The 18292-nt window shown below is 39.4% G+C and overlaps 1 protein-coding gene across 1 annotated transcript; it reads left to right on the plus strand.

The window, feature by feature from the left end:
• Positions 1-764: 764 nt before the first annotated feature.
• Positions 765-3810, plus strand: LRRC14B (leucine rich repeat containing 14B). Its single transcript, XM_050324551.1, has 2 exons — positions 765-1669; positions 3165-3810. Exons 1-2 carry the CDS (start codon positions 765-767, stop codon positions 3808-3810), a joined length of 1551 nt encoding a protein of 516 aa, XP_050180508.1.
• Positions 3811-18292: the final 14482 nt, after the last annotated feature.

Raw genomic sequence — 18292 nt, forward strand, 5'->3', positions numbered from 1 at the left:
ACAAAACAGATGTGGAATTATCTGAAAAATCAGGATTGTCAGCAACTTGAAAAAAAGTCTCCATCCCTCTGGTTGCCCAGCAAACGACGTGAGAGGATACTGTAAGGGAGGTACCCCTCGTTGCTTCCCCTGGAAGGAAGTGGCAGGTTGAAAGAAAGAAACATGGTCTCTACTTTTGTGATAGCTGAGTGACAGAGGTTTTTCTCCTGGCTGATAGGAAGGGCAAAATGGAGGGACATTGCTGTAGCTCAGTGGCTGTAGTGCCTCAGTCTTTTCTTATGGAGAAGCTCTATGCTAACTCTTGGAAATCTTCCCCATTGAAATCAACATGTGAATCCCCAGCACAGCATCTTTTGTGTAAGAAAGTGGAATACAGATCATGTTATGTTTTTAAGTGGAGGCCTGAGTGCTTTTTTGTAAGGCATAGATAACATACATACATAAATTCTCTCATGTATATATGTGCTGCCTTGATTTTACTGTTCACACTGGATAGTGGTCTCTGTTTAGTTAGCTTTGGTTTAAACATGGGGGTTTAAGAGCTCTCTGACTAAAGATCTCACAGTGAGGTGCTACAGAGTCACAATATAGCTCCAAAATAGAAAGCAGAGGAACAGCATGTGACTGTCCACTCCGCCTTTCCAGCAAGGCTTCTGCTAGCAGCAAACAACAGCTGCAGATAAAAATAGAAGATGATAAGCAACTAGAATCTTTAGTTAAATATAGAAGTCATTCTCCATGACGGTAAGGAGTCTGGAGCAACAATGAAGTCTCTCCGATTCCTTAGCGCCGAAGCATTCGTGTCAAATGCAGAGCTTGCCAGGAAGAGTCTCAGCGATGTCGCCCATAATCTTTTTCCTCTTCTTTTTAAAGCCAGCTATTTACTGGAGCAAGGGGAAGTGATTCATGACTTGGTAGAGAACTGGCCACTTGTTGACTTTAATATGGGAAAACTTTTGGGAGCTACTGTGGACTACCAGGAAGACTTGAGCCATAGAACATGCTCAGTGTGCTTGGAAAGCTGTCTGACAGGGCTGAGAGACTATGTGCTGAATAATTTTTCTCCCTACATGAAAAGGTTGAAAGTGGTCGACCTGACAGGTATAAAAGATGTTGAAGTTCAGTTTTGTGAGTGCAAGAAGACAATGGGCAGGTGGGCCAGGACGCAGATGCTCTCCAAGCTTTGTTTAGAGCTGGTGGTTTACCTGCAACAAGCACAGTGCAATCCAGGTACCTTTGAAATCAGTATTGATGTGCTAATTGACTTGTTTGTTACAGAGCGGAACTATGAGCTGGTTGTGGAGGCGCTGTTGAAAAAATGCTGTTGTCCACTGAAGATCTGCTGTGTGGCATTCAGATCTGACAACCTGACTTTGCAGAAATTCTTCTATATCATAAAGCTTGCTGATCCCTCTTTGTTGCGCAAACTGGAAATAGTTCACAATGTTCGCTTGGAAATGGAACACTTGGAAATACTCTTAAACAGTATCCACTTCCCTCTGTTGATGTCCTTGACCTTGCCAGCACGAACATTTAATGTGCAGAGGTTCACAGCTACAGATGAACAGATGCTTACTAATATTGGAGAAAAGATGGGTGAAATGACACAGCTCACCGAGCTGTGTATGTCATTTTCTATACTCACAGGAAGAATACAGAAACTGCTCAGGTAATTTGGTCATCCTGCTTTTCAGGACTGTAAAGAACAGTGCCACCAGCAAGCTGAGAATCTCTGAGAATAAGGAAAGTGAGAGTATCTTGGAGGGTGTGTGGGAAGGGGCAGCAGAAAGCAGGAAAGGTTGTTTGTTGGGGACAATTGGCAGCGAATATATACCCAATGCACTTAGAAGAATGGACTGTTTTTATTAGTCTTCCAGAACCTATCTGGTGAGAATATACTTTTGGCTACCACATAAAAGAGTAGTACTTGGACAATTTTTATATTAGCTTATGCATTAAGCAGCTTGCATTGGCTTTGGTCCTATTCCAAGTATTTTTTAGAGTCTCTAGTGAATTTTTGTCCTCTAAAAAAGAGGGAGTAAATATACTAAACCCCACAGATACTGTATTTTCAGGTGGGCAGGGTAATAGTAGACTTTGATTTGAGACTTTGATTTCAGTTGTTTGTTGTGTCTCTTAATGTCAAGGCAAGAGAGATTTGATGCTTTTCTGTACTGCAAATGAAGCTGATCCATAAATATTCATTATGAATTCCTGTGAAAAACTGGCAATTCTCAAAAAGATAACAAACTGCCAGTGAGCAGTGTTCATACTGGAATAGAAAATAAGTTAACTGTATGCTTTTCAGACCATCTAAAAAAAAGGCAGACAAAAGTTTCATGCAGACAAATCACCTTAGTCTAAAATTTCTCCCATACAAGGAGTAATTTTATTTAAAATTTATGAGTGGCATACTACTTATATCAAGAGAAATAAATTGCAAGTTTCTAACTTTGATCCAGCTGAGTTCTGTAACAGAAGTCTCACTAAGATTTAGTATGTATGAAAGAGATCTCTTGATTTTCACTTATCAGAACTATTTTATATTCAATTAGAATATCTGAGTATAATCTTACTTATACTTCTTCCAATCTTCTTTATCAGTAGTTCTTTTTGCAACTCCAGAACACTAGAAAATGTAAACGTGTCAGGCATTTAAAAACAGCAAAAAAACCCCTAGAAACAAAAGCAGATATTTTGTTACAATTAGCTTTCATCTTGGAATTAATTAATTCCAAGATTATCTTTCATCTTGGAATTAATCCTTCCTTCATGGAAATGATCTAAATCTCTGGAATTACAACAGTTTTATACAAGAAGTAGCCACCAGTGCCTTTATGGTAGTGGTGATAGGCTATTAATTCAGCAAGTCATAGACACTTGAAAACATATAACTGGTTACAAAATAGATATATACAATGTTTAATCCCCATTAAAATAACACAGGGGAGTCACATAAAGAAGGAGCTAATGCATGGAACTGATTCCAGAAGGAAAATACACTTGTTATTTTTGGCACATGCTTCTGTTTCTCAAGAGAGGTAAGAAAAAATAATGAATGTGGTAGATGGTTACACTCATAATGTGTATAGTTGCACATAATTTTGTAAATGTAGCTTTTCAATGTTTTATGCAACAAAAGTGTTATCTCTTTGTCTCTGCAGCCCACTAAAAACTCCTCTGAAGATGCTGGATGTTTCTAACTGCTCGCTGAACCATGCTGATATGGCCTATTTAGCCAACAGTTTCCATGCTAATCACTTAGAAGCCCTGGACCTGAGTGGTCATGATATACCTGAACTTTACCCATCAACATTCTTTAAGCTGCTCAGCCATTCCTCTTCAGTGCTCAGGAGTCTTACCCTGGAGGACTGTAACATCCAAGACACTCATGTCAACATGTTGATTTTAGGTTTAAGCCCTTGCCAGAAATTACATGAGTTTAAGTTTGTGGGAAACCCACTGTCATCCCAAGCACTTAAACACCTTTTTACATTTCTCTGTGAATTGCCAATGCTGAAAAATGTGGAGTTCCCAGTTCCAAGGGACTGCTACCCTATTGGCATCACCTACCCCATTGATGATGCTAGCGTTTGCAGATTTGATCACCAAAAATATGAAAGTGTAGCAGAGGAGCTGAACTTCATTTTACTCCAAGCAAATAGGGAGGATGTGAAGGCTTCAACGCCACTCTTTGGGAGTTATGATGCAGCTGTTCAGGAGACGAACAATGAACTGGGAGCTTACTTGATCAAGTCCTTCAAAGAGACTTTGGAAAAGTTCACTGCTTCTTTTAACAAAACGAGTTAAAGTTGTAACATAGAGGTGATGATATCAAAATCAGAAGTTAATTTAGTCTTTCCTAGAACTGCATATTCAATCATCAGTCGTGATTTTTCTTTAATTTTTCAGCTGAATTTATTATTGTTTGAATAGCCTCTTATCACCTGAGGTATTGTAATTATGCTGTATTTATTGATGCACCTTACAAAGCAAGAGGGGTGCTCTCTCTCTGCTTTCTCCTTGCTTAAGGCCGGTCATGATCCCCTCCCTTTATTTTATTTCCTCCTTTTTCTGCACTCCACAAACTCTTGCCCATCTTCCATTTTCAGTCTCCCATCTAGATGCAGGGTCCCAGGTCAGGAGAAGTATGTAGAGACCACAGCTTTCATTTTAGTGCCAAGTTAGAGGATCACCACTATGTCTATTCCAAATATTCCCTTTAAGCCTGCAGTTTGGAGTGCATTGCATTATAGAAGTCGTGTCCATGCAGCACTTCATGCATCATAGCAGTGAATGACTAACAAACAGTTGGAGAACATGAATCCACATGCAGAAAGGTCTTGGATCGTCTTCCTGGGAAACCAGCTGTTCTGCAGAAGCACACAGACATTCACAGTTTTGTGATCTTCTAAAATGCATTTTGATGGGATTGAAGCAGAACTCTTATTGTCTACATTTCCATGTTACAATTTTATTGCAAGAAATATAGTATATAGAATGCATAACCTATGTATCAGTACTTTGAATAGGGTTGAATCCAAAGGGCTAAACTGCAGTGAAGCACTGCTAATACACGAGAACTATTTTATTGACACCATACTCTATTTCCCTTAGAAATTCTTAAGATAAATGCCACATTATGGGCAAGAAGGGATTTGTACACTTTTGGAATGGAATCAGGTATTTTTTTCCCTTTTAAGTCACACAATTGCCAACTTTAGAGCTTTAGCTCTTAGATATCCCACCTTTATCTCTTTGGTTTCCGTCTTAATTATGGTTGTTATTGTTGGTTTTAAATACAGGCCAAACTAGCATTTTGGTATTGGCCTGATTTGCTGTAGCAAGGATTTATACCATCTCTCAGAAGAGTTCCTACATCTCGTCTGCTCCAGCAGTGCAGATTATGGTTTGGGCCTACTCTTTCTTCCTTTTTTCCAATGTGTCAAACTGCAGGACTTGAAATTCTGCTATTAGAGAAGAAGGACTAATGCTACTATGACCTAAGCATATCAAGTTACCTTCTACTTTGCAAATGCAGACAGATACCAACTGAATCCTGCCTTGTGTCCCCTGTCTTCTTCTATGTGACTATTGTCAGCTTCACTGGGTTCAGACCTGAGTGGATCCATTTGTGCTGTCTATCCAGAAGACTGTCTAAAGCCTTAACTACATACCACCTTGAGGCAGAGACAGTCTTCTAGGCTCCAGCAATGGCTGCCCAGCATGACTGACAGAGAGAGGACAGGAGCTGCCACAACACCGAAACCACACAGGTGTCAATGGAGTGGAGATGTCTGTGTTGTTAACAGAGGTGTATTCAATTCCCTGCTACAACATCTGCTTATGGTGTTCCTTTAACTGTCTGAAGATGAATACTTGTCCCTTGAGGTTTATTCACATGTAGAAAAACTTAATTGAAAAGAAACCAAGATAACACCAAAACCATTATCACCATATTCAGGCAAATGTTCTAAACACAAAATGCAATAGTGGGTATCATAAAGAAGCTAAAGGCTGACTTTTTTGTTCAAATAAAAAGAAAGGGACTGTTAAATTTGTATTTCATTCGCCATACTTTATTCGATCCAAATTTTATTCATCAAATTGTTTTTTTATTTACTAGTATATTTTCATTCCCTTAATTGAGACATACATTATTTAGCAGCAGTTGCTTCCAAATCTTTCTCTGTTGCAGGGTGAGAATTGCCAGAAGAGCTTTCTGCTGTTGCAATTGCTAAAGCTCCTCTTTTCAGTACTATGCATAGACCGAGTTCAGTTAAATACCTAGTACACAGGATATAATTATTCTACTTTTCATGTTTATCTGCAGCCAGCAACATACCGTGACTAAACTTGGGGTTTATCCTACACAGGGAACAGCAAACAGATCTTTCATGCCAAAAACCTCTAGGGGCAACAGGTAACCCAATTTTGCAAGAATTTGCCCAGCTGCAGTTGGGCAGGGAGATTGGGAAGGAGAGCGGGAAAAGGAGGCTAAAAGGTAAAAAATAAAAAACTGGTGCTCAAAGTTTAGTGGTTTGTTGGGAAATATTGAGCTCCATACCAAGATAGCTATAAAAAGTCAAGAGTGTGTTGATACTCTTGCTGGCTACATGCCCAGTTTTGAAATAAAACATTCCACTCTACTACTAGATGAAATTTAGCTACTTCTGGGGAAAAAAAAATCCTCATCCGTAGGGTGTATTTTGAGTGTTTCTCCTTCCTACAGAGACTTAATTTAGCATTAAGCCTCTCACATTGTGAAAAAACAAGTGTAAAGAAATGCTGAGTCACAAACTGCTTCCTCCAGGCTCTCACTCATACTACACAGGACTTGATTTCTAGCCTTCAGACTCTTACTCAAGAGATACACAGATGTAAGTTCTAGCTTCCATGCTGTTACTCAGGACACACTACACAGTTTGTGCACTTGTGTGCAGGGTCAGGAAGAGATCAGACAAGCACATTGCTTAAAATGTCACATACTAAGGCTCTGAAATAAGGAATACTTGGCTTTAAGACAGGATGGGATGAGAATTTGTATCCAAATAAAATCAGGAGGCTGTTATGTATTAACACCAATTCACTGCTCTCCCTTCTCACTTCCCTCTAATGCTTTTATAAAAAAGGGGAAAAAAGCAATGATTTAGAGACACCAATTCAGTGCTGTTCCAATAGCAATGTCAGTCTGTGTTCTAATCAGAAGACTGCAAGTGCTCAGAGACGGATTGTGGTGGATGCTTGGGTATGGATGACAGTAAACTAAAAATCAACTGATTATTTACTTAATGTCTTAAAATTTACTTAGAAGTCGATTACTGTGAAATACTATCTGCCTGGGTATTGAAAGCATCATTCACTTGTTATTCTGAAGTTAAGCAGCAAACGGTGTCGGATAACCATCAGGGTAGAGGTATCCTGTCACCTTATCTCTCACTCTAGGAATAATGAGTAGATAGAAGGTGGAATAATAAACAGCAGCAGCAATAATAAAAACATCAGCACAATTAGTTTAAATGCAAAGAATTGACAACAAAAAAGTGAAATATTTTAGCATTCAGATGTAAACAGAGCCACCACGGATGTCAGGGGATGAGGAAATGGCCCCAAAATACCATGATTACAACAATCAATCACCCTGAGCACAACAGGACTGGTGGGTGCTCCTCAGCACAGCACAGGCCACATGCCCATGTGTGCCACAGCAATCCTGTTTAAGAGCACGACTTCTGTCACACAGGATGAGTCCACATCGATATCGAGTCTTGTTGCACTGAACTTGGAGGGGAAAACAAATTCCAGAGGCTCCGGCACTTTAGTTTCCCTTTGGGTCAAATTAACCTTTAACCAGTGCAACTGCTGCTCTTCAACAAAATAAAGTTTATGGCGACAAAACCCACTTTCAGACATTTAGATACTGAAATGACACCAAGGCACGTGGGATAAAAGGGATTACCACAGCCAGTGGAGGGAAAACCACATCAACAGGAGAGCCTGTGCACTGGGTTTGAATTACGAAATAACTCTGGAGACCACAGACAGCAAATCCACAGAAACCAAATCCACTGCCCTAAGACATCAGTGCAAAAAAGCAAAGCCAAAACACGATGTAAATACTAAATACATGTGGAAATTGAGCTGTGAGTAGCAAATGAAAACTAGAAAAGAATTGGAAGAGCAAGAGGCTGTAGTTTATTCAGCTGATGTATTTTTAATGGACCAAGGAAGCACTCTGTGCCGTCACACATCAAACGGTGCCCATTTGGTTCCAAAACCCACCTCAGTTAATTTTACCGGCAGCCAATCCCCCCCACCAAGGTTCTCACCCCTCGATAAACGGGTGCCGAGGGGGCGAACTTGCAGTAACAGGCTGGAGCACACATTTGTGGTTTCACAGAAAGGTGAGCCGGGGAGGATGAGGCGCTGCCTGAAGGGCCGGGCTTCGGGATGGCTCAGGATCAGGCAGCAAGTGCGCCCACGGCAGTGCCCACGGGCGGCACTGGGAGAGCCTGCACTGAAAGCCACAAGCCCGCCCCGCTTATTTACAGGATGAGCCGCCTCATCCTGTGAAGCCTTTTTTTCCAGTGGTCTCAGAACCCATCTCAGAGCAGCCTTTTCTAGTGAAGCCTCCTTCCACTGTGATGCCAGAGTCTCCATGAAAAGCCTCCTTCCTCTCTTCTGCAGAGTCTCATTTTGATGTCAGAGTCTTTCTGGGAAGTGTCCTTCTGGGGACAAGCCTTTGTCCATCTTTGGAGCTTCCTTCCGGCAAGAGGCCTCCATTCCCTGGGGGAGCCTCCTAGCTCCTTGAAGGCTTGTATCCCTGTGTTGCCTCAGTCCCTGTGTGAAGTGTCCTCTGTTTTTTTCTGTTTCCATCCTCTTCTTCACTGGGCTAAAGATTTCTCTTGAGCCTGATATCCACCATACAGCATCGTTTTTAATTCTTATAGCTTGTTCATTGTAGGCATTTTTACAGACTGAAAGATAACCTTGCTTATGCTTCTCATTATTTTAATTTTTATTTTGAGTACTAGCTAACCTGCTCCTAATGAAGCAGAACTATAAGCTTAACTGATGCTTAATAAAAGGTTTATTTATTTTTTTGTTTGTTTCTTTTTGTTTTCTGCAGTGGTTTGATTGTTTGTGGCTCTCTCTCTTTGTCTATCTTGCCCATTGCAAGCTTTGAATGGGAGTGAACTCTGTTTTTCCCTTGGCTCCATTTCCCCAGGGATTCTTGCTTGTGCAAAAGATCCTGTGGTTGGAACGGCTCCAGACTTGCTGCACCATTCAGAGCTGCTGCTTCCTGGCTCTCCCTGCAGGCGATGCAAGCTCTGGGCAGGCACTTTTCATGCCTCCTTGGCCCAGATACACAGTGGCAGAGTATGTTTTGGAAGGAAAAAGGTGCGCTTGACGTCAATACATGTCTTGCTTTGGAAAACATCCCGTGATATCACACACCTCATTCTTCTTTAGTCTGTGGTTACTACTGATCCTCATTCTTAAATGAGATCAAAGGATGAGGGAAAAAAGAAATTAACTTTTAAGTATTTCCTTACATTATTTTTGTGCTAAATCTATTTACTCCTACTTTGTTTTCATTATGAAAACACTCTTTTTTTTTTTTTAATGTTTGCACAATAGAGGGAGCTGGAACTTTAAAATGTGTATTCAGTGTGTAACTGTTGCCTGTAAAGACGAGAAATGTCAGTGGAATAACGAATGAGGTTTTAGCATTGCAGGAAGACGGCGAACATTTATTCCAAGCCATTAAGTTAAATGAGTCAGAGGATTTTAAGTCAGTGGTGTTAATGGTCTTACCTGGGAGCACTACCATGAGACAGCAGAGGCTGCTCAACCATATTCTTTGCAGGTGATTTTATTAAACTACAGCTTACCTTGATGTTGTTGTTCAGAAATACTCATTTAATGGAAAATTATATATATATATATATTTAAGTTACCTTTTAATTAAATAATCTTTCCAGATTCTGTAAGTGTTGAGGTTTTTTTCTCCATCTTTTTATTTTAGTTGCTGTCAAACTCATTTCAGTTGAGCCTGAGATTCAGTCCATTGGAGCTGCCAGTATAAAGGCACATGTACTTGCCCTTGAGCCTATTTCTATGAACACAATCTTCTCCCATCTCCATTAGACTAAACTATTTATGGAAAACCTATTTTGATGAAACAAGGTAAGGGAGAGGGTGACTGTTTAGCTGGTTTGCTAGAGTTGGAAGAAAGTATTATCTCTTGCCTTCCCACAGCTCCAGGCACCATGCACATCCATCCAAATGAAAAGTCCCTCAATCAGTGCTTATTTCCAACACACAAGGGAATCATCAAGAAACTCTCAAAAAAACCCCAAAAAGCCATATTTTCCTCACTGTCCTTTGACTGTTAGAAAAATTACCTACCTGTCAGCAGCTCTACCTGATTCTGCCATTTCAGAGGCATCTCTGACCACATGCAAAGAAACATAGAGCAGCACCTCTACTCTGGTGAGGGTAGAACTTCTTTTAAGCAATTCAGCTGGGGCCCAGCTGCTTTCTTAATTGCAGAGAGGGTCCAGCATAACTTGGTGCCGTTTTGGGGCACATCTGCTGGCTGGCCTCTGCTGGGTAGGGAGCAGCAGAGTATAGCAGAGGGCAGAGGAGACCTCAACACACAGCTTGGACACATCACGATACCACATCTGACCAAAGCTGCAGTGACTTCTGGGGGGGTGAGTTCTTGTGGCTCTTACAGTTGGGGGAGCCTAATTTTTCCTTCATATCCCTTGCCTGGGAATTAGAGAGGTCTAGTGGTAATGTAAGTGTACATAGGTGTCAGCAAAATGCGGATGAGGGATGGCTTTGAAGGATCTTTTAAGTGAAGACAAGAAATTTGAAAAAACAAATTTAAGCAGTAGGACTTTCCTATTGTGGTGAGCTGGTGGGAGGGCCTGATGGCAAAAGTGTTCATTGTGAATTGAGTCAATAGAGGATGTGAGAGAATGAGAGCTCTAGCTGCATGGACAGTCACATCTCAAGCAAGGGGAGAGGAACGCACAAAAAAGATAAACACTGATTTGTGAGCTTAAAGATGAGCCTAAATTTGTAAGTGGCACTTTGAAAACAGAAAATAGTAGTTTTTTATCAGATCTGTGCTGTTGTTACCTGTATTATTAAAAGAGAGTGCTTTATAAGCAATTATTTAATCCCAATATATAATTTACTTGGCTGTTTCTTTGCAGGTGACTGCAGGAATGACAGTTTAGGCTGTTACCACAGGGTGTCTCTCCTTGGTAGAGTTTGACATTCTATCTGCTATGACCCATATAGTTTTCCTGCTTATAATTACTTTCTCTTATCTGGTCAAGAAAATTCCCTTCGAAGGATTTCTTTGATTGAAGAAATCCATTAATGTGATCTCTATAATATTAATATATGATAGTAATATCATGTTAATATCTATATCATATTAATATAGATAATATTAATGCTTCTTTGCTTGAGTGTTCTCAGTTACATTTTTCCATAGTTTATTAAGGAAGATTAGCATCTTTTGAAGTTTACTTTAATGGAAGGCCTTATTTCAATTAATTAATATTTTCTAGGTTCCAGAAAATAAAAAAAAATAGTTGAGAAAAGTAAATCTGTGTGTTGTTATTGCAGGAAACATCTATGCCCATCTCTTACACAGATTTAATGTAAATACTTGGAAGTGTTCTCCCAAGGAATGATCTCATGCTCGGGCTTCCTGAGCCCATCTCACAAACTGGCATATACCCATAATCAGAAAAACAGGCAAATGAAATGTTCAGGAAAGGTCTTTTTGGCTCTGCGAGGAACAGTTAAAAGGTGTGATTGTTAACAGTCCCCACGAGATGGCTCCCGAGGTACAAAGGTGATCCAGTGACGAGCACAGAAAAGATTAGGTTCATGACCAGAAACTCTATCATGTCATAAAACACTACTGCAAAGATCAACAAAACTATAACTTTAGCCCAGACCCCACCGAGGATAAACAGCACCACAGGGAGCAAATACACCAAAAGCAGTGCTATATAACATGCCTGTGAGCACATACGCAAATGAAATAACATGGTGACCAGCAACTATTAAACCAATACAATTGTTGCTTATAATTAATTTGCTTTAACATGCTCTGATCAGGTCTGTTTTTATCTCCGGGCCCTATGTTGGGCACCAAAAATGTCTGTCATTGTTCAACCCCAGCCCCAACTAAGCACCACACAGCTATTACCTCACTACCCTTGCTCCAGTGGAGAGGAGAATCAGAAAGAATAGGTAAACCTCGTGTATTAAGATAAGTAGAGCTGAATAACCAAAACAAAATAAAATATACTATTACTACAACTAATGATAATGACAACTGTAATGGAAAAAAGTGACAGAGAGCAATAAATCCCAATAGAAACAAGTGATGTACAGTACCATTGCTCACCACCTGCTGCCTGATGCCCAGCCCATCCCCCAGCAGCAATCAGTCCCTTCCAACCAAATCCCCCCAGTTTATATACTGGGCATGATGCTCTATGGTACGGGATATCCATGCTCCCTCCCAGCTTCCTGTTCACCTGCTCCCTGACAGCATGGGAAACTGAAAAGTCCTTGGCTCAGGGTAAGCACTGCTGAGCAACAGTTAAACCATCAGTGTCTTACCAACATTAGTCTCATACTGAATCCAAACACAGCAGTGCACCAGCTATGAAGAAGAAAATTAACTTTGTCCTAGCCAAAAGCAGGCCAGGTGTTTTTATTTATTTCCTACAGAAAGGAAGAAATATTACAAGAAATCTTTTAAAGGAAATTTATTAATTTAAGAGATGGAACTTGTCTTTCCCTTTCGCAGCTTTTCTCACAAGCTCAGTCATAGGCCTTTACTTTAGTCAGAATTAGAATAGCAACGTTGTGAAGAGTAGACAAAAAAATGAACAGAGTTAGTTCCAATAGAGGAAGAGCTGGGACATATGTGCAGAAGACAGAGCAAGTTTAAACTATTTGGAGGTCTTTTAAAAGTAGTTGCCTGATTTATGGTGTGAACAGGTTTTTGTTTTTTGATTAAATATTTATGTTTTTTTTCCTCCCAACATGTGCTTTAAGCACTTTTGGATAGTTATGTTTTTATTCTGGGTTGTTCTGTTTGGAATTCTTTTTGAAACTCACATTTATTTGAAGCTTTGATGGATGATTAAGGCAAATGACACACATGCAACAGCAGTGTGGGTTCAATCCTCTTTGCTTTACTGTGAACTTTGTCTTGGTTTTCCTTTTGGGCTGGAGGAGATTCATATTTTCTCATTGTTCTCGCTTTCTCTAGTGAAGCACTGTACTGTGCTTGCTAGGATCAAGCAGTAAATTCCACCTGAAATCACTGAGCTGCAACTAATTAATCAGCCAGCTGATATAGTAGCTGGAAACGTCAAGTGTGCATGTGTGCCAGTGGTACACCACCTGTTGTGCCTGTCATCCACTTACTCACATCCTTCCTCTGATTTAAAAATCTCTGGAGGTAAAGATAGCTCACCTTTGGAATATTTTATATCTGTATCTACCAACAAAACAACTGCCTATCTCAGTTAATCTAGATTATTTAAAGAACTTTTGCTTATCTATATTAGTTGTTCACTTCTCTTCCATGGAAAAATTTAGTATCTGGTAAATTTAACTTGTTATCGTAACAACTGCTATCTCCTTTTTTTGTTTCTGATCTTTTCTAAATTTAAAACAAAAGGAATTGATGGTGAGTGATCCTGAGTAAGATTTCATTAGTAATTCCATGAGATGCAGAACATTCTACTATTAGAGCCAAAAACAGTGAGAGATTTTTACAACAATTTGGTTAAATTATGAAGGGCTAGATATTTAAAGGTAAATTTATGAAGAATAAAACCTCTCATAAAAATTAAACATTTTAAAAGATAATATTTCCTTCTGTCTGTATTTTATACTATCATTTGAGGATAGATAGTATTCCATGTTAACTAATGCATAAACACACAGTTTACTTTTCTTAGTAATAGCAGGAATTTCCTTAAAATTTAGGTTATTTCTCAGTGAATCACAGATTGAGCACACCCATCTCAGCTGCATACACTCCTGTTTGATATAGGGCAAAGGGAGCGAGTGCTACCAAGATAAATCTTCAACCCACTGTTCCCACCCATGTCCTGTTCTTATTTTTGTGCTGCTCCAGATGTTTGAGACACATCATTTTCTCAAATGAGAGTTGTGGTCACTCAGCACACTGAGATATTCTCTGTAATTTGAGATTAGTAGAACCCAAGCAGATGCTGTCATTTCTGTAAGTGCAATAAAATCAATTAAACCTTTAATTGATGCACTCATAAATGAAAACAGTAGTTTCATTCCTATGTGGGGGAAATAACTGGTCTCCTTCACTAAAGTAATTTGGAAGGAATCCCAAGACTTATGACAGTATTTGCTCAAAGGGTGAAAAAACCCTTATGAACATTTGAGATCCCTGGACCGATCTATGACAGAGACAAAAAACACAAGCAAAGGTGTGACTCTGACACATCACCTTTCTTTCCTCCCTTCCCCTTTTTCAATGGCAGTGACAATCAGTGATATGCTTTAGGCACACTGCCAGTGAATTTTCTCCAAATGTCTCATATTTATTGTGCATTTCATTTCAGTCAGGGGAAAGCGAGGTAGTACTAGTAAAGTGAATGCATGACACTGGGGGGAACTCTCTGGGTCTTCTTCTCGAGAAATGGAAGCTGGGGCTCTGTGCCATGGCACTCCAAGGGATATTGGCCAAGCAAAACATCACAAGGCAATATTTGTGCCTGGTTTCACAATTTACGTGATTTGTAGCACATGCTGTGAGATGTGTCTGTGAAAGAGGTGCAAGTGGTCTGTACATGAGCTGGGGTCGTCTTGGGGCTGTAAAGATGACAAGATTAAAACAGGATGATTTATTATGGTAGAAGTCTAACTCTGTGAATGCAATAGTGAGATGAAAACATTAATTAAATGTTAAGGTTTTTTTTTTAATTTTTATTTTCTATTTTACTTTAGAAGGATAACTATACTAGGAATTAGGACTGAATAATTAGAAATGTTATGTATTGCACTCATTTTGTGCCACCAAATAACATTTTATTTACTATGGTAATATTTTCCATTTTATATAGTGCTGCATTTTTCCACGGAATGGAAATTTATGGAATTTCTCATTTAAGAAATGTCCTAGGACCTGTCTTGCTCAGTCCTAATGCCACTCTTTCATGCACCTAGGAAGGACCATTATTCTGTTTTCATGATAAGGAGATGCTGGTTCACAAAGGACTGATCAGAACCTACGGGTGGATTCAGAAGTCCTGTGCTCAGACTGAACTCAAATAGCCTTTGCTGCCTTCTGTTGTAGGAAGGTTTATGTTGCTGTCTCACCAATCTCTGTGGAGTCAGTTCATTCCAATGGTTATAAAATGATCCTTGAATGTTCCTTCAGACGGCTGTAAGCTCATTGGTAACACAATCCTATAATATCTCAGACTTTAGCTCTGTAAGATTTTGTATGAAAATAAATTTAAACAGTGTCATTATTTCTAGAAGGAAACAATTAAAGATGTGTGTTTCCATCTCTCTTTTTGTACCTTTCTCCCTGACTTTCAAAGCTGAGTTATTTCTTAGAGGCACAACCATGTACGGGAGATACTCTGTATATTCCTTGCTGGCATTTTCCAAACTGTGCAGCCAGCCTGTCATGAAAAACTAAATTAATTTCTGAATAAAAAGTCAAGGCCTCTAGAACATAACTGACAGCAAAGTGTTTAAAAACCCATCAATTAGTTTTGGCTTTATTTAGTCTAGAAGGAACAGAGCACTGTGTGCATTTTGCTAATGTTTACATTAAAAATGAAGGCATGATTTGTTTTCCGTCCCTGGGCCAAATGACAAAGACCTTCTGTTACACCAAAGCTTTGGCTGGTGTGGAAAAAGAATAGCTGTGCAGAAGAGGAAGAGAAGATTATGACGTGCATGACGTACAGTCACCAGTGGCCTTGGAATACTCCTTTTAGTAAGAGAACAACATACAGGAATCAGCAAGACAGCCCAGGTCCTACAGATTCTCACTTGTGTCCTTTGATGAGAGCCTTTTGCACTGCTGGCTGTAAAACAAGGGGCAGGCGTCTTGGTGGAGGACCCTTGACTGCGATGCTTCCCTCAAGAGAGAGGGAAGATGATATTCACCATCATCCCATAAAATCTGTCTGGTTTCCCTTGATCTGCTTTGTGACACTTGTGGGATAATTTTTATTAGTTGTAGGTATAGGTGTTGATGGTGCAGGATATAGTAGTACCTTGATTTTTTTTTTTTTTAATCAAGACAATTTGCAGTACTAGAAACTAGTATGGAAACCAAGTAATTGAATATTCTGCTTCCTTCAAACAAAGCCCACCTGCTGTGCTCGGGGGAAGGCTGTCATGTCATGGCTAGGTATGTAAAATAAAATGGTCTTAGAGGTGATAAATACTTACAGCTCAGCACCTCTGAAATAGAGTGCACTTTGGCAAGTGCACACTGCTTAGATGCTTTGCTCTGAACATGGAAATCCTGCTGAAATCACAAAGCACATTCACACATGGCTTAACAAATTAAGTTTTAGAAGGCTGGCAAGATATTCATGAGCTTCCCTATTCCTTGCCTGCTTTTATGTAAAAATGCCTAAAGTCTTTACATACAAAAATGTCCTTTTTTTGTCTGCCTTTGGTTCAGGTATTACAGGCATAAAGGGTTTCAGCTTATCAATTTGGCTGTTATGTGCAGTCAATATACCACAGTCGGGCCTAAGAATCACAGGAAGAAAGCATAATTTTGGGTTTTTTTAGCATGTTTTTACATTTCTTATATTGAAGCTAAAAAGACAGAAATTACTTTAATGACCCGCAGATCCCCTCTCCCCCTCCCTTTTTTCCTTTTTTCTGGAGCAGGAAAGACATACTCCTAGGAGCACTGAATGGGAAAGATGACCTACTTTAGTTTAAAACCACAGATGAACTGAGCCTACTTTTTCAAACCTCAGTCCAGCAAGCAATCCCATTAAAATATCATCTTAAAACCTTAATGTACCTTTTATACAAAAATTGCCATACGAGGAAGAGAAGAAGAAAACTTTCCATCCAGCACTAGGCAGTCTCTCCATACAGGCAAGCAGCTGCTCTCTCTGGGCCAAAATTGACAAGGAAAGGCAACGTTGCTTTCCACAGTGTAATGTCTTTGGGTTTTTTCTTAATTTATTTTATTATTTTTTTATTTTTTTAGTTTCTGTTGGATCAGTTTAACCTCTGGAGCAGGAAACTTTATCACCTTATCTTGCTCCACCCTGAACACTCTAGCACTTGCTAGAGTGCCTGTCCTGGATGGCTTGACTTCTTCCATCTCTTCTCACCTCACACTCCTCATGAACTTTATCATACTGAAACAACTACAAACATGTCTATTGCTATATTTTCTTTTAGTCAGTGGCTAATTAGCAGATTTAAGCATTTCAGAACAATGTCTGAAGCAATGTGATTGCAGCACTGTCTTCAGGGTGCCTGAAGAGGGGTTAGTGTGATCTCTGGAGGTTGTATGTCTGGAAATTACACCATACCATGGCTTTGAGGTCACTGATAGTGTGTGTTGTTTAGGGATGGGATTCAGAGCTTTGTACAGCAAATTACATTTACAATATCACATATTTGAAAGTGAATTGGATTTCTACTGCTGGTGTAGATACATGATGTCACCAAGGCAGATTTGCAGAAAAAAAAGGTTCACAGTCATTCTAAAGTGAATCTATTTGAATTACTTCAATGGTAGGAGGAAGTAGGAGGGAGTGGGCACCAATTCCTGTTGAGTTTTGAACCACCTTGCTGACAGTTCTAATGCTGTGAGAGTTTTGTTGAAATACACCTGTGAATCAGACTACAAATTTTAGAACACATTGCTGAAGATATCATGTAGCATAGTTGGCTGATGATCCAATGCAACATGCTGAATTAGGCCACTTACCTATAAGTTTATAGGTAAATTTATAAATAAAATTTATAGTTAAGTGGAATAATTTAAAAAGCACCTTCAAACTACATGCTGCAAGCATAAAATGGGAACTGCTTGCGGAATCTTGAGCAGGAAGAAATAATATTCCCTTTTAAAATTTGCCATTTTCTCATCTGAAACAGATGAAGAAAACAAATATGAAAGACGTAGAAGAAAACTATCAACATCATCTCCACGTATGTTACAAAAAAATGTTGCATGTATGGTGCATAATATACCGTAAATATTTTAACGTATAATGATATGAATAAAGAACAATACATGCTAACCCTCCTGAAGATCAGTCTAAATTATTGAAAGTACTCATTGTAACTTTAGATTTGCCAGTAACAGAATTTATGACAGAAATCAAGATCTTACTGTTAGGAAGGATACTATAGATGGTATAAGAACTCTATGGTGTATGTACCTTCATGCTTGTCACTTCCCTGGAGTTCCTTCTGGCACGGGCAATTTGCAAACACTCCCTACAAAGCAGAAATGGCAGCCTCTCCGCTGAAGGATGAATCTCCCTGAGCTATGGTTTATTTATGGTTTATGGTATTTTACAAGATTTGCTTCCAGCTAAGCGGAAAAAGTAGCACACAAATGATAGGAGGTTCATTCCAACTAACATACTTTTAGTTTCCAAAGTTTTCCATTTCCTTCAGCCTAGATAACAGCATAAATCAGACAAAGGTTGTGTATTAAATAGTTTGTTTCCGAAGGCACATGCAATGC

The sequence above is a fragment of the Myiozetetes cayanensis genome, unplaced genomic scaffold (genome assembly GCF_022539395.1).
Source record: "Myiozetetes cayanensis isolate MyiCay16 unplaced genomic scaffold, myiCay2020 scf1, whole genome shotgun sequence".
Lineage (NCBI taxonomy): Eukaryota > Metazoa > Chordata > Aves > Passeriformes > Tyrannidae > Myiozetetes > Myiozetetes cayanensis.